General features: G+C 40.9%; 2 protein-coding genes across 3 annotated transcripts in view; one reads left to right on the forward strand and one right to left on the reverse strand.

Moving 5' to 3' along the window:
* OSBPL9 (oxysterol binding protein-like 9) overlaps positions 1-7,472 on the forward strand; it is a 56,434-nt gene extending 48,962 nt beyond the window's left edge. For both annotated transcript variants that reach the window (XM_009318722.1, XM_009318723.1), the window contains 10 exons: positions 1,167-1,252; positions 1,500-1,674; positions 3,427-3,511; positions 3,779-3,889; positions 4,264-4,327; positions 4,440-4,580; positions 5,529-5,607; positions 5,979-6,070; positions 6,515-6,650; positions 6,754-7,472. In XM_009318722.1, coding sequence (XP_009316997.1) covers positions 1,167-1,252; positions 1,500-1,674; positions 3,427-3,511; positions 3,779-3,889; positions 4,264-4,327; positions 4,440-4,580; positions 5,529-5,607; positions 5,979-6,070; positions 6,515-6,650; positions 6,754-6,828 — 1,044 coding nt within the window. In that variant the 3' untranslated portion in view covers positions 6,829-7,472. The remainder of the gene's footprint in view (positions 1-1,166; positions 1,253-1,499; positions 1,675-3,426; positions 3,512-3,778; positions 3,890-4,263; positions 4,328-4,439; positions 4,581-5,528; positions 5,608-5,978; positions 6,071-6,514; positions 6,651-6,753) is intronic.
* Positions 7,473-8,300: 828 nt separating this feature from the next.
* Positions 8,301-21,067, reverse strand: part of NRD1 (nardilysin (N-arginine dibasic convertase)) — a 55,167-nt gene continuing 42,400 nt past the window's right edge. Inside the window, exons 18-34 of the mRNA XM_009318726.1 lie at positions 20,433-20,537; positions 20,040-20,163; positions 19,397-19,483; positions 18,674-18,793; positions 17,876-17,927; positions 16,600-16,750; positions 15,317-15,444; positions 14,791-14,953; positions 13,475-13,506; positions 13,033-13,171; positions 12,500-12,547; positions 12,081-12,133; positions 11,208-11,291; positions 9,554-9,644; positions 9,126-9,242; positions 8,800-8,889; positions 8,301-8,518 (exon numbers count right to left, since the gene is read on the reverse strand). Coding sequence (XP_009317001.1) covers positions 8,321-8,518; positions 8,800-8,889; positions 9,126-9,242; positions 9,554-9,644; positions 11,208-11,291; positions 12,081-12,133; positions 12,500-12,547; positions 13,033-13,171; positions 13,475-13,506; positions 14,791-14,953; positions 15,317-15,444; positions 16,600-16,750; positions 17,876-17,927; positions 18,674-18,793; positions 19,397-19,483; positions 20,040-20,163; positions 20,433-20,537 — 1,782 coding nt within the window. The 3' untranslated portion in view covers positions 8,301-8,320. The remainder of the gene's footprint in view (positions 8,519-8,799; positions 8,890-9,125; positions 9,243-9,553; positions 9,645-11,207; positions 11,292-12,080; positions 12,134-12,499; positions 12,548-13,032; positions 13,172-13,474; positions 13,507-14,790; positions 14,954-15,316; positions 15,445-16,599; positions 16,751-17,875; positions 17,928-18,673; positions 18,794-19,396; positions 19,484-20,039; positions 20,164-20,432; positions 20,538-21,067) is intronic.

Here is a 21,067-nt window from a genome sequence, read left to right on the forward strand (position 1 = left end):
GCAGTAGTAATGTTTCTCCATGCAGTAGTAATGTTTCTCCTGTCTTTAGCTACCTAGAACAAAGATCTACAAGATCTTCCCAGTGTATGGTGACATTCAATAAGGCATAAATAAAATAAAAGAGGGAATTAAGCACGTAGTGAAACGCTTTGCTTAATTGGGATCTTGTTGAGTAAGTTGCTTGTGTAATTTAAAATGCCATGTGTAGGTCTGGCAAGTAAAAAGTTGGATTTTTTGTGAATGTGATTCATGTTGGTGTCTGTGTTAAGGTTGAATGAACAACATTCTGAAGGTGTTGATCTTTCTAGGCAGCTTGGTTACATTTAAACAAATAATTCCAGATTGAAAAAGAGTAGGAGAGATCAATCCTATCATTAGTTTCCTTAAGTGGATGACTTTAACTGTCCAGTCTGGAACTCACAATAGACAATAAAAAGATAAAACTTTTCTGGAGAAGTAGCCAGCAGCTCACAGGCAAACTGCGGAAGGTTTCTGGCAGTTCTGAATAGGAATTGATCCAAAATGTGTCTGTTTTGGGAACTCCTGGAATAGTTGAAAATTACTGATCTCAAGTTAAGCTGCCAGGAATCCTCATGAGTGTGCATCTTGTCTGCATCACTTTAAAGTCAACAACAGCAATCAACACTGCTTTCAACAGTGGTCTGTACCACACTGAAGCAGACAGCAGATCCACAAGAATGGAACCTGCAAATGCTGTAGGGGAAGAAAAGTAGTAGGGAAGAGATTAACCTTCATCTTGATAGAGAGGCATATGAGAGGATGTGACTATATGTGATGAGATTTTGACTATAACTGAAAATTGACAGTGTACATATAAATGAAATTAAATAATCAGTGTTACTGTAATTAAGAACAGCCTTTGATATGCTCTAAGAGCTGTGTAGTTGGATATGCTCTAAGTGGGACTAGAATATATGTAAGGTAGGAGACAGTTCCTCTTAAATCTTTGGTTTTATGGAAGATGCCAACTGACCTGCATATGTCAGAAGTCAGGTAAGTTATATTGGTAAGTTTGAGAACACAATCAGCTTACAGGCACACAAAGCCTTGGGTGCTTTGTATGCTATTTACAGTTAGTACGTAGAACGCTTTTGTGCAGGGTGTTAAAGTATCTTGATCTATAAGAGTTGCTTTTCTTCACCCAGGTGGTTCTTCCAACTTTTATCCTGGAAAGAAGATCACTGTTGGAAATGTATGCTGACTTTTTTGCACATCCGGACTTATTTGTCAGGTATTTGATTTTTAAAGTAGAGCATTAACTGGTTCTGATATTGTTTATGGCCCTTGTGGGTTGCTGAAAGTAAGTTGGTAGTTTTGAAGAATATTGCTTGGGTTTTGATCTAAACTTGAAAAATAGTCAAAGTAGTCAAACTTCTAGCTGTAAAACAACCAAACATCCAAAAAGCTTTCCTGTCTTTGAGGTACCTGCTTGTATTTCATTTCACCTGTACTTTTTTTCTCTCTTTTGGCCCATGTAGCATTAGTGACCAGAAGGATCCAAAGGAACGAATGGTTCAAGTGGTTAAATGGTACCTCTCAGCTTTTCATGCAGGAAGAAAAGGGTCAGTTGCTAAAAAGCCTTACAATCCCATTTTGGGCGAGATCTTCCGATGTCATTGGGTGTTACCAGGCACTGAAGGTGAAGATGATATGGTTAGTTTCTTGTGGTATGTTCTTTGGTGCCTAGAATGCATGCGAGTAATTCCCAAATAATATACTTTATTAATATACTGACTGAAATGGCTAATGCGATGTTTAAGTAGCAAAATCGACAAACCGTGGCAATTTCTTAACTGATTTCCCCCCCCTCCTTCCTCCTTTTCTTCGGACAGAAGTTGAAAATATCTTGCATAACAGAGTTTGAGCTATTAGTTTTTTAAGAACTATTTGACATGTTGAAAATATTCTCTTTTTTCCCGAACTGTTTCATAGCACTGAGTATGAATTCCTTTCTGTCCAAAGTTCTGGTTTTTTTTTAATCATTTCTCTAAACCCTTGTGTTTTTTAACAGTGGGGTTTCTTTTCCTCGCTTACAACCTAGAAAGCAGTGCAGTTTCTCCAGTATATTTAGTTATAGAATCATAGAATAGTTTGGGTTGGAAGGGACCTTTAAAGGTCACCTAGTCCAACACTCCCTGCCATGGGCAGGGACATCTTCAACTAGATCAGGTTGCTCAGAGCCCCGTCCAACCTGACCTGGAATGTTTCCAGGGATGGGGCATCCACCACCTCTCTGGGCAACCTGTGCCAGTGTTTCACCACCCTCAGTGTAAAAAACTTCTTCCTTATATCTAGTCTGAATCTCCTTTTAGTTCTCCTTTTAAAATCTTTTTGTAGACTTCTGAAGGTTGGATTCTGAGCTTGGATAATACTTTTAGTTGTGCATCTGTGTCTGGCCGTTACTCTTCCTTTTGTACTTTATTGGAGTATGTCTGGTGAAGTGAAGGACACAGTAACAGTAGTGCCACTCTCGTAATCTGAAATCATCTACCAATGTATGAGCTTTTCTCTTGTTTGTCCAAGTTTCATTGGGACTCAAGGATTAATCAGACTTATGCACGTGAACCATAGTCACACAGTGCCCCACTGATTCTAGAGAAAAGCTCTAGCACTTGCAGTGCAGCCTGGTATGGGGGGTTTTGTTGTTGTTGGGTTTTTTTTGTTTGTTTTTTTTTTTAAACACCTCATTTAGGCTTCTCACCTTGGGAAAGCTGCAAACGATGATGTGGGAAGTGCTGTTGTGAGATACTTCATGTAGCCTCAGTGTAGCATATCTAAACATCTGATTGTTTAGATATAAACCATGTATTTTTCCCATTTAATTTGCTTCTACCACCCCCACCCCCCCATTAGGTTGCTCAAATCCTTCTCGTGTTTCTGAGGTGAATGTTTGGACTCCTGGTTGCTGGCATAAAGACAATATTGTATTTGTGCTTCCATTGCTTCTAATGATGAATTACACTTTTCATGATTTGTCACAGGAAATGAATGTTGGTTTATGGTTTTGTGATACATATAATCTGATAATTATTAATATGCATATCAGATTTTATCAGAAGCAAAAATGAAAACTATTTCTGCCACCCATTTCTTATTAGTTAATAAGAAATTAAGTGTATTTGAATATTACTTTGTAATTGGGTTTATACACGACTCTTTCAGTTAACTGTTGTATTTGGGGGCATCTCCCCAAATACATTTATACTTAAAACCGAGAGAGTAGAAGCTGCACGTTCTTTAGAAAACATCGTAGTTTCAGGAGTAAGGAGTTATTCCCCATCAAACTAACAAACTGACAAATATGTCAAAATTGCTGCAATACATTGTTAGAAGCCTTTAAACATGGAAGCGTCCAGTGTTTTGTAAACACTGTCAGTGATGAAAATCCTCTCTACTATCGTGCAGGAGCCAGTTTCAGAAGGACCGGTTCCTTGGGTCAGTAAAAGCAGTGTAACGTTTGTGGCAGAGCAAGTGTCTCATCATCCTCCAAGTAAGTTGACAATAACTTTGCTAACTGAGATGGCAGCTGGCTAGGAGTGACAGTAAAGTCAGCTCTTGGATTAAATCTTGGATTTACATTTTCTCTCCAAATTTAAAAGCTGAAGGTTTTCTCTATAAACTGTGTTCTTGTGAGAAACAAATTGCAAACTCTGTTGCCATGTAAGTATGAAGCACTTCGAAATATTTCCTGATGAATGAATTTGGAAACAATAGTATTAATGTCTTGTGCTGCTATTTTTAATACCTTTTTCTTCAGTTTCAGCATTTTACGCAGAGTGTTTTAGCAAGAGGATACAGTTCAATGCTCACATATGGACCAAGTCAAAATTCTTAGGAATGTCTATTGGGGTTCATAACATAGGGCAAGGTATGTGTGTGTAAATTTAACAATAGAAGATAAATTTACATTCTGCAACTAGGATTTTTGCGGAAATTATTTAAAGTCATCCTATTAAACATAAGGACTGTTTGATTTTTATGTAATATTTGCTTATGTACGTAGGAATCGGTGATTCCTGCACACTTTCTTTGCTGAAATCATTCAGGGCCCAGTTTTTCACGTAAACACAACTCTCCCTGCCTTCTCTAGAAGCTAGGCATTCTCCGCATCTAAATAAAGCTCTTCACCTTTCCTTTTTATGGTGCCTGTTTTTAGTGAATTCTTTCAGGAGATCGTTATGAAAAGTTTTGTAGAGGTTTTGCTGGAGGTTTTTAAAATCTGGTTTTATTTTTCTTTCACAGGATGTGTCACATGCCTAGATTATGATGAACACTATATTTTGACCTTTCCTAACGGTTATGGAAGGCAAGTAAATGCTCTCTTTGGTATTTTCGTTTTTAATGCCTTGTAATATTTTATGCTTAATATTTATCAGTTAAAAGGTTATAAATATATGTATATATGTTTATAATTGCAGGTCTATTCTCACTGTGCCATGGATAGAACTTGGTGGAGAATGCAGTATTAATTGCTCAAAGACAGGTTATAATGCTTCCATCGTATTCCACACAAAACCATTTTATGGAGGAAAGAAGCACAGAATTACAGCTGAAATCTTGTAAGCAGGTTTCTTCAGTTAATCTCACTTTACTTAAATGCTGACTGTTTGTTTTGGTTTTGTGGTTTTGTTCCCCCCCCCCCCAAGAGTCAGGAGTGTAAAATACTGCAATAGCTACATGCAATAACTTAGCTCATGATTACCGGTCATGGGCCGCCATTTTTATAGCCAAGATTTGTGAGAGGAAACCTGCATAGGCCTGCATCCTACCTTGTCCTGCTCTAAAACATTCTCAGCTGTGGACCAAAAGGAATTTAAATTTTCACTCCTGAATTATCTGAAATTTCTTCATCATTATTTCTCCTAAAAATAAAAATACTGAAGCAAGCCTTTTAATACCGCTGTCCATAGCGTGTCATTAAAGCTCTGCTGCAGACTTTTACATATTTATTTATACCTGTGGTTTGGTGGATTTTGGTTAGACCCTGTGCACGTGCCCAGAGCAGAGAATTCAGTGGAGATTCTCATCTTATTTGGAGATCTGCTGTAATGTCAGTAAGTGATGCTGGCAAAAGCAGATCCATAACTTGGTTTTAAATCACTTCTCGACACACATTGATAGATGTCATTTATGAACTAGTGTTTGTGTTTCCCAGTAGTCTGGGGAAGAAGCTTTGAGTTTGTGAAACCTTTTTAAGCTTAAACTCATCACTCTAAATCTGTTTCAAAAGCCTGTAACTAGTTGCCTAAACTCTCAATGCAGATACAGCCCTAAGGCAAGACCTGTCTTATGCTGGAACAGCGCTCCCTTTAAGGTTTATCCATTTGAACTAATTCATGCAAAACTTCTCACTTGTAAACAGAACCCTCAGCTTTTCTGTATTGCTGATGGACATTTTAAAGGCTGACATAAAACAGACTGTAAAGCGACTAGGATAAAGTTTTGATCCTTTCGGGTCTTTCAGTTACTGTAATACAACTGAGAAATTACTGTTTCTTTCTATTTAGTTCTCCTAATGACAAGAAACCCTTCTGCTCAGTTGAAGGAGAATGGAATGGTGTCATGTACGCAAAATACACAACAGGGGTAAAGCAGCTTTTTTCCTTTTTTTTTTTTTTTTTTGTTTTGCCTTTTCATCAGAATTGGAAGATTGTGCTTAAAAAGTTCTTTGGGGGGTGGTGGTGGTGTTTTGAAACAAATATTAATAGTTGGGAGCTCCTGTGAAGCTACCCAAAAGATCACAAGAATACTGAATTTGGGATAAATTAACAAAGTAAATTCAGGACTTTTATTCTTAAGGTAACTTGATTTTTATAGCAAGAGGAGAATCTAAAGAATGATGGTTTTCCATGTCTTTCCTGACAACCAGTGTACTAGAGTGTGAGAGTATATAAATTTTAAGTCTAATAAAGAACTGTTTTGTTGTTGGTTTTTTTTTTTTAAATCTCGCTCTCTAGGAGAATGCTGTCTTTATAGATACCAAGAAAATGCCTACAATTAAGAAGAAGGTAAGGAAATTGGAGGACCAAGACGACTTTGAGTCTCGCTGGTAAGAACTTCAGTTAAATGGGCAAATTAAGACTTTTTTTTAGTTAGACTCAAGTTTGCAGTACACAGTCTGACTAATGGTACACTTCACTGGCACTGCATGGACAAACTGTGCTCTTCATTAGCCTTTGCTGCAGGGCAGAGCCAAGGCACAAGCAGGCTGGGGTCTTAAGGGGGAAGAGGAGACCTGTAGTTCTCGGTCACATCCTCATCGGGACCAAATGTTCCAGGGAGGTCGGGAGAGCCTCACTACAGCCTCCTCACTGCTGGCAATAGATAGTGCAGTTGTGGTTTAATATATATTGGGTTTTTTCTGCCCTTTTGATAAAGTGAGACCTACCTTAATTCAAACAAATATCGATGACTAATAGCCAGTAATATGTTTCTACAACCTTGTAGCACTTTGCTTCCATAAAGCAGTCTCCATTCAAATTTCTTTTTTAAGCTTATGGAAAGATGTAACCTACAACTTAAAAATCAGAGACATCGATGCAGCCACAGCTGCAAAGCACGCGCTTGAAGAAAGACAAAGAGCTGAAGCCAGAGCCAGAAAAGAGAACGAGACCTCATGGGAAACAAGGGTGAGCTTTATTTGAACAGTGTAAATGCCCTCTAACCCGTAGCATTTGTTCCTTTCCAATTGAGTCATGAAAAGCTTACATCTGATTATTCCCTCTTTTCTAGTTATTCCATGAAGATGGAGAATGCTGGGTTTATGATGAGCCGCTATTGAAACGACTTGCTGCCAGTAAACATTAAGTGGGTTATAAAACCAGAAAACATTCAAGCCTTGGCTTAGCAAAGTTTACATCTGATACCAAGATAGTCATCAGTTATCACGTATGTACCATTTGGAGAACCCGACCCCTCCAACTACAGTGGTTCCTATCTCAGGGATACTGGACTTACTGATGCAGATAAGCAATTAAATGAAACAAGAAACGTCTTGGCTGTGCAGTAACGTATACTGGACTCTGCTATACTGACAGTGTATTCGGGCTTCAAAGGCAGGCTGTTGGAGCCCTGTTACTGATGCTTCTAAAGCATGGAGAATCTGGGCCACGAGGCATACACACTTTGTATAACCACTGTGAAGGCCATGGCATTGGTATCAGTTGCATCATATTCCTGGGTCCTACATATTTAAAAAACAAGAAGGAAAATGCAAGACGTCATTTAAATCTAGCTGATGTTTGCAATGTGTAAATATGAGGATTCCTTTGATGGGACAATTTGTTAGAAAATGCTACGTAAATGTTATCTTCCACCTGTATGATAATCAAATCTTTTGGCATTTCAGTGTCTTGCCCAAAATAACTTTGTTATTTTGAGATTAAAATGTAACCATAGATAATTCTACTCGATGCATCTTAAAGCTTCATAAAATAGATTTTTCAAACTTCTCTTATGGACTTTTTATTTATTTATTTCATAATAAACCTTTGCAGCATGACTGTTTTTTCAGCTCAGCGATGATCAATTGTTTTATGTGAAATATATTAGTAGTATTTTTTCCCCCCACTGGAATCGTTGCAGCTCCACCTACTTCTTAAAGTAGTTAATGAACTAGCAAAAGGAGCAGAATTTTTCTGGAATCTACATCCAGCCTTGCGCCTCTGCTAGCTCACCAGCACTTTAGGAATCACTGCATTTGCTTCAAGTTAAATAACGGTTGAGTAAGTAAGTAACTACATGTAGCAATCAAGCTGTTTTTCTTTCCACAGTTAAATCTAGCTTTTATTTGATTTCATCTCAATTTTGTCTATGTTATGTTGAACATACAGAAAAACTAAAAAAAGGCAGTGTGAGATTGAAGCCTTAGGCTTTTTTCCCCCCTCCCTCCCACTCCGTAACTCCTCCAGGAGAACTGGAGAATACCTTCTTTGAGGAGCTGTAACTGCTCCAGCGCTGCAGGAACGATGCACAAGACAGTCTGAACAAAAAGGCGCAAGGCTCCCCTTCAGACAGCTGGAGAGGAGAACGTGGCATCTTTCTTTCTGGTGGTGGGGGAAACTCACGCTCCCTTCGCTCCGGCTAGAAGCCAGGGCTGGCTGCGCCTATTCTTAACGAACGTGGGAGACTAATGAGAAAGGGTGGCTGGAAACTTACTTGAGGAAAGCGTCCTCAGTATCTGAACGGACGTCTTCATCCCAGCTACCACTACAGCCCTGTCTTAATAAAAATGGGTTTGTCATGTTTATGTTGCAGAAAGCACCTGTATTACACATCACTGCAGGGCACGATGTCAATTTTATTTTAATATTTTATGGTAAGGGAGAACATTCAGAGTTGATGTGTAGGCTTTGATGTCCTTGATGGAAGTAACATTAGTCATCAAAGAAGACGGGGGCAAGAAAATAAGATGAGGTATTTCACCGGATGAAGAATTCTGTGCTTCGGAGACAGCTGCAATCTCTGAGTCCCCTTCGTGTTTTCCATATCCAACCACCTGGAAAAAAGTTAGTTACCAAAAAAGAAGTTTGGCTCTACGCTTCTATCATTTGGATCTCATTCAATGTTCACCTGCCCTGACAATTAAATACAGATACTTAAGTGCAATTCAAACGACAATAAGAATTAGACGTCTAGCAAACATGAACAGTGATGTGGATAGCCACCGCATTAAAAGTTAGATTACAGAGCTCTTCTACCCCACCCTTCCTGGGCTCTCTGAGGTTACCAAAGTTTGGCATTTCACAAGTTGGCAACACGAAGCTGACACACACTCACGTGTACGCTGAGCACTTTCTTCCTGTTGCTTCTGTGAGCTTGGAACCAGGTGACCAGGTCTGATTTTGTAACAGACTTCAGAGCTTCAATCTGAAACCCACAGGAATGAGGTTTAAGTAGCACAGGGGTGATTCAAGTCATTTTAAACACAAAAATGGTTTCTCTACAAACTATATCCCATTAGCTAAAAGAACCTTTTTAAAATGGCATGTAGTTTTAGAACCAGTGTGTTACTAGTATTTATGCTTTGCATTTAAAAAGGCTGCAAAAAGGGACATGCGAGTGTTCCGTTTGGCATCACTTGACAACAACGAGGGACCACCAACCTCACGGGCCAGCCTGTCAAAGAGATACTGCTGCGTCACAACTTCATTCCAGTTCCTATCTACTTCTTCTCCAAGGTGGGAGTCTTCACATTCTTTAAGTTTTATCAAAGCTGTAACCTACATTCGAAAACAACACAACAATTACTTTCAAAGGGTTTAAAACTACCTTAATTTACCATCACATTCACTGAAGTTGAAAGAAAACCCAAGTTACATTAACAAGGTAGTTCATGGCTTTCAAACGTAACTGTAAATGGCCAGAGAGCAAGTGTTTAGAGAATGACTGCAGAACTGAGTAAGAGGCAGGATTTAAAAGCGAGTCCTTTGTCCAGAAAACCTCAGAAATATGTCAGATAGATGTAACCAAATCCTCCAGTTTAGGTGTCATTTAGCAGTTCAAGGAAGAGCTTTTCAAGATCAAGTTTTACCTGGGTGCTAAAAGCATCTTCAGTTAAATGCTTTATTTTCTCTTCAAAGCAAGCAAGAAACTCCTCTATTTTCTTGTCAACCAATTCAGAACTAAAAGAGAGTTAAATAATTAAATCAGGCAGGAAAAAGAAGAAAACCAATACCGAGGAGTAAAGTAGCAGAATAGCCCCCAAATGACAAGGGAATGTTTGGGACAGGCTCGCTTCCCTCCTCCCCTGAAAAGCTCACACATCTGTGAACACCATCTCTTCTATCTTCCCTAGCATCGGGGAAGAAAACCAGCGCTCTGATTTTTAGCTATATTAAGTATTGTTCAAACACAGGGACTTCAGATAACCAAGCAGCAGGAGGAGGCGCTGCTGTGATGCGGTCAGGGACCTAAGCTGTGGTATACCCAACGGCAGCGCGCGCTGCAGCGTGCTGTATCGGGAACCCCAGCTGCAGTCCTGAGCCCTGCACAGAGACAGTTACATTCTACCGGATTAAGACGAAAAGAAAGAAAAATAATGTGATGTGATGGATTGTGAAATTTCTGAAACATCAGAACCTTCACAGATGACACAGACCTCGCTAACAGAAGTGTCATCCAAATGTAAAAATCAGAGGCAGCAGTACTCTGTGCTAATTAAACTTCCACTGACACAGTATTATTTTTCATACGCCCCTTCAACTTTGGCAGGTCAAACACCTGAAGTTAGCCTCAGCTTTGAACAAAACTGTAATACTGTTCTGTCTGCTGAAACTGAGCCAGAAGAACAGGTATACGGGATTTACCCGGCAACGGCTTTAGCTCTCCTGGCAGAGTATCTTCAAAAGGGCAGTGGGATATTTTACTTAGTCTGTGGATTACTTTTCCCTATTCAAGTCAGGACTGCTGCAGTTTTAAGACGCTTAAGGCTATTGCTTTATTTAGGTGTGGTTTTTCAGTCACTATGTCGCAGCTGTCAGCAGTGTCACAAGCTGAGGCCATGACTACTCTTTCGATATGCCCTTTCGAATTCCCCTCATCAAATAAAACCCCACCCCTCCACAGCCTCAAACAGGTGTGAACTCTTAAATGAGAGCAGGCACACAGAAAACCTCAAACAAAAGCAAACTGAAGTCAGCTGTGACCTAACAGAACAAGTATAATATTAAGTGAAGCACTCTCAGTAATAATTCTCCAGCTGGATGTTGTGAATACACCACTTACACAAAATAAGACACGTAAACATGGTCACATAGTTACTTTGATACCTCACTATATCCCACGAGGCCCAGATGTTCAGTGCCTGAGTACATGCAAGGTCCACTGGCCACCTTGTTAAGCTTGACTTTTCTAAAACCAGTTGCCATAAGTTTCCTGTGCTGAAGTCCTCCTTGTTCAGACGACAGCACCAACAGCTGCCATTTACAGAGATGCTTTGCACAGCAAAATACAGCAAGGAACGGCCAAGCTGACTCCTCGAATCCCAGGCTGGCAGACCCACGAGACACCTCCTCGAGCAGAGGCGGTCTGCATCAGCCAGGCCCTGCTGCCTAGCCTCTGCCGGGAGGACGCGGTGGACGCAGTTCAGTAAGGTCACCAGAAATGGCTGCTGGCAGCTGAGGGGCGACTCCCGTGGCCCAAGCCTGGGAGCGGTGACAAACATTAACCACGGAGCACACACTTACTTGTATTTAGTTGCCTGGGTTGCTACTGTGACCGAGAAGCCAAGAATCCCAGAAGTATTCCTGCAGGTAGGATACACGTGGTAGCTTTAAAAAAAAAAAAAAGGGGGAGAAACAATAAAGTTATTTACCAGGCCCAACGGAGCACACACTTACTTGTATTTAGTTTGCCTGGGTTGCTACTGTGACCGAGAAGCCAAGAATCCCAGAAGTATTCCTGCAGGTAGGATACACGGGGTAGCTTTAAAAAAAAAAAAAAGGGGGAGAAACAATAAAGTTATTTCACACGCACAATTAAATTTTCATTTACAGGACACGCTACAAGTTAAAATAGCGTTGGTACTTTAGAAAGAAAAATCTCAGATATAAATTCTCAATAGCTGTCTTTCCTTTATTTCCTGCATCCCTGCACTTCAGAGTTTTCTCATTTTTAAGAAATCTTTTTAAGCTTGGCAGAGTATCTGTGTTTGTGTTCCTGCAAACTAATTCATCGGAGTGACAGACGTATAGCTGTGAAAAGCTTGTTCCAGTTTCCTGAGGTAGAAGGGTGCCTCTGAGGGAGGTTGCTACGCACCACAGAGCCGCTGTGAAAACAGCCCTGAGGAACGGGGGGCTGATTTAGGAAGTAGAAGGAACAACCTGATGCTGAGTAATTCTGAGTTAACACACTGGTAATAGATGCAATTCTTACAGGACTCCAAAGCAACTTGGCTGCAGCTTGTATCGATGCCTGCTCTTGGTTTTGATGTGTTTATGTTGCTGTTTCCATTACAATAATTCAGGAATTAGGCACTGTGCTGGAAGGGTTTCCAGAGTAAAAATACCAGGGAACAGCAAAAGCAGGTGCGTAGGAGCTATCCTCTACAGTGAACTCACCCAAGGGTCTGCTTGGTTCTCAGGAAGTCAAAGCAAGGCTCTTCCATGTGCATCTGAAACAGAGCACAAGTAGTGCGTTACAGCAGAAGTGATGCTCCTCTGCAGCCACCCCTCGGGGTCCACACAGAAACGTGATCACAACACGTGAAAACAACTGAAGTGCTGCCTTTCCAACTACACCCACTGAATTAAGAGAGGTCTCAGTCTTCTGGGTCGGCAGCTGAGAACAGTCTTCCGTGCTGTCCATCACTGCAGCAGTTTGGGGATCCTGTCCCAAACACTCAGAAGTTTAAGCAGAATGAGCAATAGATAAATGCCGTCCCCTTTGTACCATTTAGCCCCATGGCCTTATCTTAGCTCCAAGCACTGTTTTCAGAGAAGACACTTCGATGAGTTAGGAGACACAAACACTAACTTACCACAAGCAGCTCCATAAGGGTATATTCCCTTAGGTTCCTGGCACCTGACTGGAAAGAAAATGAAGAATTTAGGGTGATTTCGTGGACTTAAATGCTATAGTTCAGACCAAGGTGACAGCTGTGGCACACACCTCAGCCTGGACTGCAGCACTAAATTACAGTTCACAGCAGGGACAGCTGGAAAGTTCTTGTTTTCCATAGGGGCCTCAATATGGCCTTCCGAAGAGAGGTGAGGGGCTCAGCCCAGGACCATGAGATCAGTGGTGAGGACACCAGGAAATCGCCAAGGCACAAACCCAGCTACTAGCACAGGCCAGGAGGGGAAGATACCGGTTTCAGGGAACACCGCATACTGTGAAAGCCCACCTGGGTTTAGCCTCTTAGGCCAAGGGCATGTGCTTACACGAGGTTTCAGCGCACTCTCTGCAACATCCCTGTCCAGAGACTGCTCTCAAGGCTGTGACATCAGTACAACCGTAGGATCAGCAGCCACCAGAGGGAATAGACCAGTACACACCAAGCTAATGCGTTACCTGGTAATAGACTGTCACTTCAGAGTTGGCATCACCTTTGTTGAGAGTTTTCACCTTACAGAGCAGATGCGTATTTGGCAAATCCACCACCCGGAACTGAACAGGGCAGGGATGGGCCAGAGGAGCGAACTGGAGCTTTCTGAAGGGAGCACAGACAGCAGAGAGTCAAACACCCGCTCACATCTTAGCCAAAACCAGTACAACACCCAGGCATTTACACACTTGGTCTGACATTATTTTCCCTTTCCCCAAACCAGAACAACGTCCTGCTTGAACTGCCATGATGAACGGTCACCTCCTGCAAACACCGGCAGCACTGTAACCAGGAGGGGAGAAGGGAATTTCTGCATCGCTCCCACCCTGGCCCCTTCCTCCAGAAAAGAATCTTAACTTGATTATAGTTTCCACATAATGAGTGGTGCAAGAGTCAAGAGATACTCACTGAACGACGTAATTCAGAAAATCCTTTGCTTCCTAGGAGAGAAAGCATAAACATAAGTTTTATTTAGAAGAGAATTATTACCCCAATTCACAACCACACACCACAGTGCATTGCTTGAGAAAGTGACCCCCCCGAGCAAAGAACAGCCGAGGTCTGTCGTGCCACCTACGTCCCTGCCCCCTCGCCTTATCCCAAGTGCCTCCGGACACCTCTGCAGCAAGCTGCAAAGCAAAGAGTCTCCAGGCAGTTTCTTGCACTGTAACTTCTCCAGAAGGAGAATGCAGAAGCCAGAGAAATAGCGTCAGCCATCACAACATCAAAGGGCGCACATAGGAGGAGATAAGGCCCCTCTCTTGTGCATGAAGTTGGAGCTCTAGGAAGGAGACTCTTGGGCTTAAGTGGAAGAAATGGGAGGAAGTAAGAGAAGCAGTAGAACTGGTGTAGGAGTTACAGGGTTGCACGTGCCACACTGTGAAAGAAGCTTAGCTCACAGAGGCTGCAGCAATAAAAGCATTTTGAATGAAGGGTCTTAGCAAATCATGATTAGGTTCTCAGACCTCCTGTTCCACAGCTCTGGAGGGGACAGCTGACATACTGACCTCCCAAAGGACATTAGCACGTTTTTTTAGGAGGCTTTGAACAGTTTGAGGACAACCATCATCAGCTAAGACAAACTTCTTGGCACAAATCATAATTGCAGGAGGTTTCTCTCCCACGCCACACACAGGCACCCAATGACGCTGGATACATGGAGCTAAGCCCCGTAACAACCCTATTTTAAAAAGCCTGACAGGACTATGTGTGGCCTAGTCCCAGGGTAGAAGACGTTGATGGATACTACAGGTGTTTAACACGACTGAAGATGACTGGACCTCAGTGAGGTTTGACCAAACCATGCAGGCAATCAAATTTCCAGGACAAATGTACTTTGAGAGAAGCCTCCTCCTGTGGCACCACCATGGCAATTTCTCAATATCAAATATATCAATACAGCAAGCAATACAAAAAACGGGGGTAGCAGGGGCAACAGGCTACAGGCGTACTTCCGCCACACTGTCCCTTCTCTGCAGGTGAAATCCAAGTTCCCGAAAAAAACCTCTCTGTTCTAATCGGCAACTATGGACTCCCCAGTGGCTTATCCAGACGAGCATTCCTGAGTTGTTAGAGATGAAGCTGCCCTGGACCAGCAAGCCTCCAGATTGCCAGTACAGAAGAGGCAGTCAGCTGGCAGGTGAGTGCTGGAGTTGGGGCAACTGTATTAAAGCACATTTTAAGAACAAGTTTCAGTGCGTGTCAGCTGCTGAAGCTGTACTTACTCTGCTCGTGAAGTTTCCTTGTACGAGACCCTCTACAAAGAGCTGTGATTTGAAAGCCTTAACAAAGGACAAGAGAGACTCAATGGAAAGGCCGTTCATCAGCGTCTGGTATTTATCTATCATGGACCACCTGCCATGTTCTAAAATCAGGAGACGCACATCCCTGTAATGCAAGAAGGAAAACAAAACCACAGGCCGTCAAGAGCCGTTTAATGTAAGAGACCCCATTTCTGACTCTGGATCATACTGGAGACAGGAAGATGGTCCCCAGGAGCATTGCTGAGGGCTGATCCTGCCCTCCCTCAGCACCTGCTGTTGGCTACAGGTCGCTTCAGAACGGTAGCTACCTGGATGTCCAATCTGACCCACATGTTTGATATGCTGATTGCAGAGCTGCTTGAGCTCTCTAAGCCACAAGCTAACCCTGGAACAAGCCTCCACGAGCACAGAGCAGCGATTCCTGAGCTCTTCAGCTCAGCCTCAACACTCACTGTGCAGCCACTTTTTGCCCTCCCCCAGAACTCACTTGGCCAGAGTCTCAGGTTTGATGAGGATGTTGAAGTATGTTTTCTTCAGCTGCTCTGTTATCATTTCAAAAACTGCTGGAGTAAAGCTGAAGTCAGACAAGTAATCAATGATGAGCTGAAATAGAAGCTGTAAAGAAAACAGTTTGAAGTCAGGTTTTTTTGTTGTGGTTTTTTTTTTAAAAAAAAAAACCAATTAAAACAAACTTAATCCTATATAATAATAATAATAATCATCATAATAATATCATCATTATTTGGTCAATATAAGAGACATGCAGGCTTACTAAAGCACATTCCTCAATTCTGTTAGCTGTTCTTCACTAAACAATTCTATACCGAATTACAGCCAGTTTCAAAAGGACTGCATTTTTCAAAAGTGAATGAAATAAGCTCAATATCCCAAATCAATAGGAGTTTCCACATTCTACTGAAACAAACCTAGCCTGTAACTCCAACATTTCTGTATCAAATATTCCAGTTTTTCCTTCTACAGCTGACCAGCACAATGACATTACAACAGAGCACCATTCACGATTAAAAAAGAATATTCAAGACCACGCTATTTGCACCTCTGGCTTTTCCTGTTAAGCCTCACATTAATAAGCCTGACAGATGATTGACAGTCTTGTTAAAGCTCCAGTCAAGCTCTTGCAATGGAAGTCTAAGGAAGCTTGGCGGTTCTCTCCTCTTCGATCGCTACATCCTCTCTGTTTGTGCTTGCCATGTCTTACACGGCCAGCGTTTAGAAATGGGAACAGGGATCCCCCAATCCTCACAAGGTAAGCTCTTAGCAGCCCAACAAAGAAAAAGTGTACCCAAAATGAGTATGTTCAGAAGCTGTATCTCCAAAGTCAATTTGTAAACAAAACCAATTTTCAGATATACTTCTCCAGACGGCATGCAAATTCCCTTAGCTTATAGATGGGAGAGGCTCTAACACTCTAAAGGGACATGGAAGACTCATAGCTCTTTTTAAAGGAAAAGCTGTTAAAGTCTTAATGGAGATACAGTTATTAATTAAAGGAAGATTTCTCTTAAGTCAGCCTAAGGTCAGTAATTTGAGCTTATTTAAGTGAATAAAACTACATCTTTATACACCTAAGCACATGGAAAAGCATTTGCTGGATTATCCTGTATCTGAACAGACACAAATTTTCCAATTTAAAATACCCCATCTAAACATGCAAAGCTCCAGCCAGCTAGGCTCCAGCTGCTAGGACAAAAAGCACATACACTGAAAAGCAGCATGCATAAAAGTATTTAGAAGATCAGCAGTACGTACAGGTAGTTTATGATTGAATCCTTTCACTCGAATGACTAAGCCATGCTCTCCAGCTACTAGCTTGTATTCCAACTGAGCAACGTCTGCTTCATAAGCTGGTTCACCAAGATTGTGGGAAAGGATGTTTACAAATGTATCGAACAAAACTATGCTGGATGGAGAAAAGGGCAGAGGGTTAAAAAGAAAGAAAAAAAGGAAGGAATAGAAGATAGATAAAAATCAAGCCCAATGAGTTTGATGGTACACACAAGAAATTCTCCAACAGAAATGAATACTTGAGTAAAATGAGATTCAAAAAGAAATTTTCAACAAACCTGGAAATACAGAATGCAAGTTTCCCTTCGTCCAGAAAGCACATGACACTACTTAACAATTATTTTAACATTCAACTATTCTTTGCAATGAGTTACGATTCCAGCTTCACATAATTTAAGATTTCTTCAAGGTAGGAATGCACATTGTAACACGCCAATGCTCAAAACATTGAATAATCACAGAAAATGAGATTATTACACTTTGCTTAAAGGAATGGGGGACGGATGGACTCAGTTATGCTGAAGACTTAAGTAATGAGATGACCATTTAACAAGATAAAAAAAATAATAATAAGCTATAGCAAATCAGGCTACAGAATGTGGAAATTGCAGTCCGTGCTTTCAGATTTTTGTTATTGCCTGGATTCTGATTCAAAGTTCAAACTAACAAAGATGAAAACGGATTTATAAAGGCTTTCCCAAAACACTACTTGTGAAGGTCTCAGCAGGCTTATGATAAAAGCACTACGAAATTTCTTACAAATGGCAATGCTAGCCGAAAACTAGCAGAAGTGCAGCACGTGCAGAGCTATAATCTTGAGGTCTGTCTAACAGACAGTTGGTTTCTAAATGCTGCCGATAGTCTCTTCACCTGCTCTTACCAGGTGAATCCCAAGAGTTGCTGGTTCAGAACATAACTGTGGACTGCTCTTTTCAGGACCGACTCCTAATCCAAGCACTTCCGTCTGGTATGTGCACTGCTGCTGTTAGATTATTTTTTTCCAAAACTTGCACTGGGGAATAACGCACCATGAAACTCCTATGCATCTGTTTGCTACAGTAACGACCTGCTGCAGAACCGCCCTCGCCGAACTACAGATAAAACCATGAGGAAAGTGTGAGAAATGAGAAAAGGAAGCCTTATTCTATTCCAGTTTAAAATTAATCTCTCTTTGTGGTTTTTCACTAGGTACAGCAATTTAGTTACTCTGCAAGATAAGCATAAATAATGTAATCCTTACTTCTCTGCAGACTGCTGTATCAACGGAGAGATCAGATGGAACCGAACATAACCTGGTGGGGAAAAAGAAACTTAAATGAGCAACTGTATAAAAAGTGACATCCTTCTAAAGCCAAATATATTTCCATCAGGTTGTTCTTTGGTCACAATTTGAGTCTAATGAAAATAGTCATTCAGCTATAAGAATATATTTTTGCCTATATTAAGGCATCATCAAACATCTTCTCTTTTTCACTCCAAAATCTTCCCTTAAAAACACCAAATATTAGAAAACACAAAGCTGTGCTTTGCAGAATACTAACTCACATGGTGTGACCAATATAAATAAAAAAAGAAAACTCCACAAAACATGTTTAACAGACACTAAAAATTGTGACATTCTGCTTGAAAGCAGCAATGTATTTTCCACATTTGTCTCAGATCCAGGCTATATTTTTCTCTTTCTGTAGAACAGACTATAGTCTCTTCTAATTCATGTGTTCCTTCATTTTCAAGTCCTTGTCTCAGTATCATATTCTGTCTGCCAAATTCTGTCCACAGCCAAACACATTCAGAAGTCAGTATATTTCAGTGATTCCACTTTTTAACATGAGATATCAGCAGGGTTTCTTTGTTGCAAGGTAGTTTACCTACTTCTCTGTTATTGTAGCTAATAAACATATCAAAAGGACCACGGAAGACCTGACAGTAAACACTGAGTTTAAACGGTGAACACTATCACGGGTTATTTGCCTTCAAATCGAATCCAGCTGGTAAAATCAGGGACCTCCTATTCTTCGGAAAGCCCGATGGCGTTTACCTTTTGGGATTTTGAATTTATCATCCTTCCTGTACCAGAGACACCCTTGTTGAGTGCTTAGTGTTTTGACTGGATATTCTGTCTCAGGGCAGTCAGCAACTTTCAAAGCAAAGTCAGTGGCTAACAAAAAGAAAAAACAAACCAAACCCAGAATTTAGTAGGTTTCACAGACACAGCCAAGCTACATGCATGGAAGTTTTCAAAATTATCAACAAAATACATTTTTCCCCTCCCACTTTGCTAAATTACACACGATAATGCTTCCCTGGACCCAAAGAACATTTTTCAGTTCCACATCAGAATAGTGGCTCAGAAACAGTGCAGAAACGGTGATGCTGCATTCCATCCAGGATACAAGTTAGGGGTTTGTTTTCATTTGGTTTTGGCAACAAAGCCAGATGGTACTTAGATGCTTTCAAAAAGAGCAGGATTAAGCAAATAAAATTGCTCTTCTCAGGTGTCCGCAGCTCTATGTTAACTCTCACTGATTGTGTGAGGCCTGCTTTGTTATGGCTATATGATCTGTAAGTCTACACCTTAGAAAAACTCAGTTCTTATAAATAAAAGAATATTAAATAAAATTCAGGTGAACAGAGCTCCCATATTTTTTAACTTGCAAAACCAGGTTGATGTTCAGGTGGAAATTAAAGATTGTTTCTAAACCACAGAAAATTCTCAAAGAAATTATCGGGAGAAGATTTCACTCATGCTCAGGTGCCTTACCTATGTATTTGTTTTCTTCTGGAAGGTGTAAATCCTGATTTAACTCAAAGTCACTGGCCCATAAATCACTCCAGTACTTGTCAATATCTATTAAACAACATGAAATGCATTTAGTTCAACAGGAAGGTAATGCTATCCTATTTTCTAGACCAGCCATCTCATCTCTTAGCTACCTCCATGAAGATTTCACCATGAAGATTTGCAGTACAATAGGAGTTTCTTAATGTCACCTGGTTCATCATGAATCTTTCTAAATCCCTTCCTATGAACTCCCCCGGAATAGGACTGAAGCAGTTCTATTAAAAAGTAAATCACACCTGCCTGCATTAGTAGTCCAGCTACCAACATGCCCTGTCCTTGCTTGTGTTCTTTTCCCTGCTCAGGACTTGAATGGCAGCCAAGCGGAGGGCTCACTGGGATTCCTGCCTCCTAAAACAATTGTAAACTAAGGAGTGGGAATCAACTGATACCAAACAAAGAAGAACAATTACTGAGTAGGACAGAGCATTTGACTAATGATGAGGTCAGTTTAGTACTGGGGATTCATTTCCCTACTTCCCTGTGGTCGTATTTTGTGCTGTCACACTTTTAATACCTCTACTGCACGAATCAGACATTCTCTAAGTTTCTGCCGTTGTTTTACCTTCCACGCTGTATTGCGTTCCAAACCACCTCTCTTTTAGATGACACTGGCCTTCATTGGCAGCAGACAGCAAAACGAGGTTGGCTCTCTGAGGACTGAGCTGGTTAAGGGCATCAGCAATGATCTACAAGTTCAAGACAATACTTCAGTTCAAATGCAACTCTGGCTCTGCCTGACCCAGCAAAGACTTCTCAGTCTGAACACAGGAAGAACAAGACATAACAAGCTTACAAAAAGGGAGATTCGCTTTCTAAATATAAAAAGTGTTTCAATTAGTATAAAACCTGTGCCTGTATCATGCCTAATTAGAAATGCCTATATACATGCCTATATTATACATTATACAGTTTTGATTACATCAAAACATGTAATCAGAGTTCAAAGAATATTTACCTCAGGCTTGTATTCAAACAAGAGTTGGTCTCCTGTCAGAAAATCCTCCTTCTGAAACAACTGCATGTTCTCACAAAGGCTTTCCACGTAGTCAACTGGATCTGTCTGTAAGCAAATAAATAAAGCTATTTTTCACATAATCAGAAAACTAAAATATCAATTTTCTGTTCTGAGAAGAGCTTGACTGGTCAGGTATGTTGAGCACGAGTTGTATGCTGTGCTTGTTACGGCATTTAGTTTCAGTTATTAAACTAAATATATTTCATAACCATATGTAATGCTCAGGACTCCTCTGAGAATCCTGAAATATCAGACACATCATCTTTGTAGAAGACACCTTAAGCACGCAGTTTACAGTCATTAAACCTACTAGGTTAAAGACCCAGTAGAATGCACTCCTTGCCTCCAGGGAACACAAGCAGAGTCCTGCAATTCAAGATTTAAAGTGATCTGGAACCTGGAAAGAGCAAGCTAAGGAACTGCTGCTGCTTGCATGAGTATCTCTGATTCTGCTCCTTTCCTAAGTTCTCTGCCATGATGTACAGCATGAGGAGGAAGAGATTCTCCTATTCAAACATGAAAGCACAGATTGCCTTTTAACGGTGTAAGACTGCCCAGTGGAGAGCTTCCTGCTG

This window comes from Pygoscelis adeliae, unplaced genomic scaffold (genome assembly GCF_000699105.1).
Source record: "Pygoscelis adeliae isolate BGI_AS28 unplaced genomic scaffold, ASM69910v1 Scaffold82, whole genome shotgun sequence".
Classification (NCBI taxonomy): domain Eukaryota; kingdom Metazoa; phylum Chordata; class Aves; order Sphenisciformes; family Spheniscidae; genus Pygoscelis; species Pygoscelis adeliae.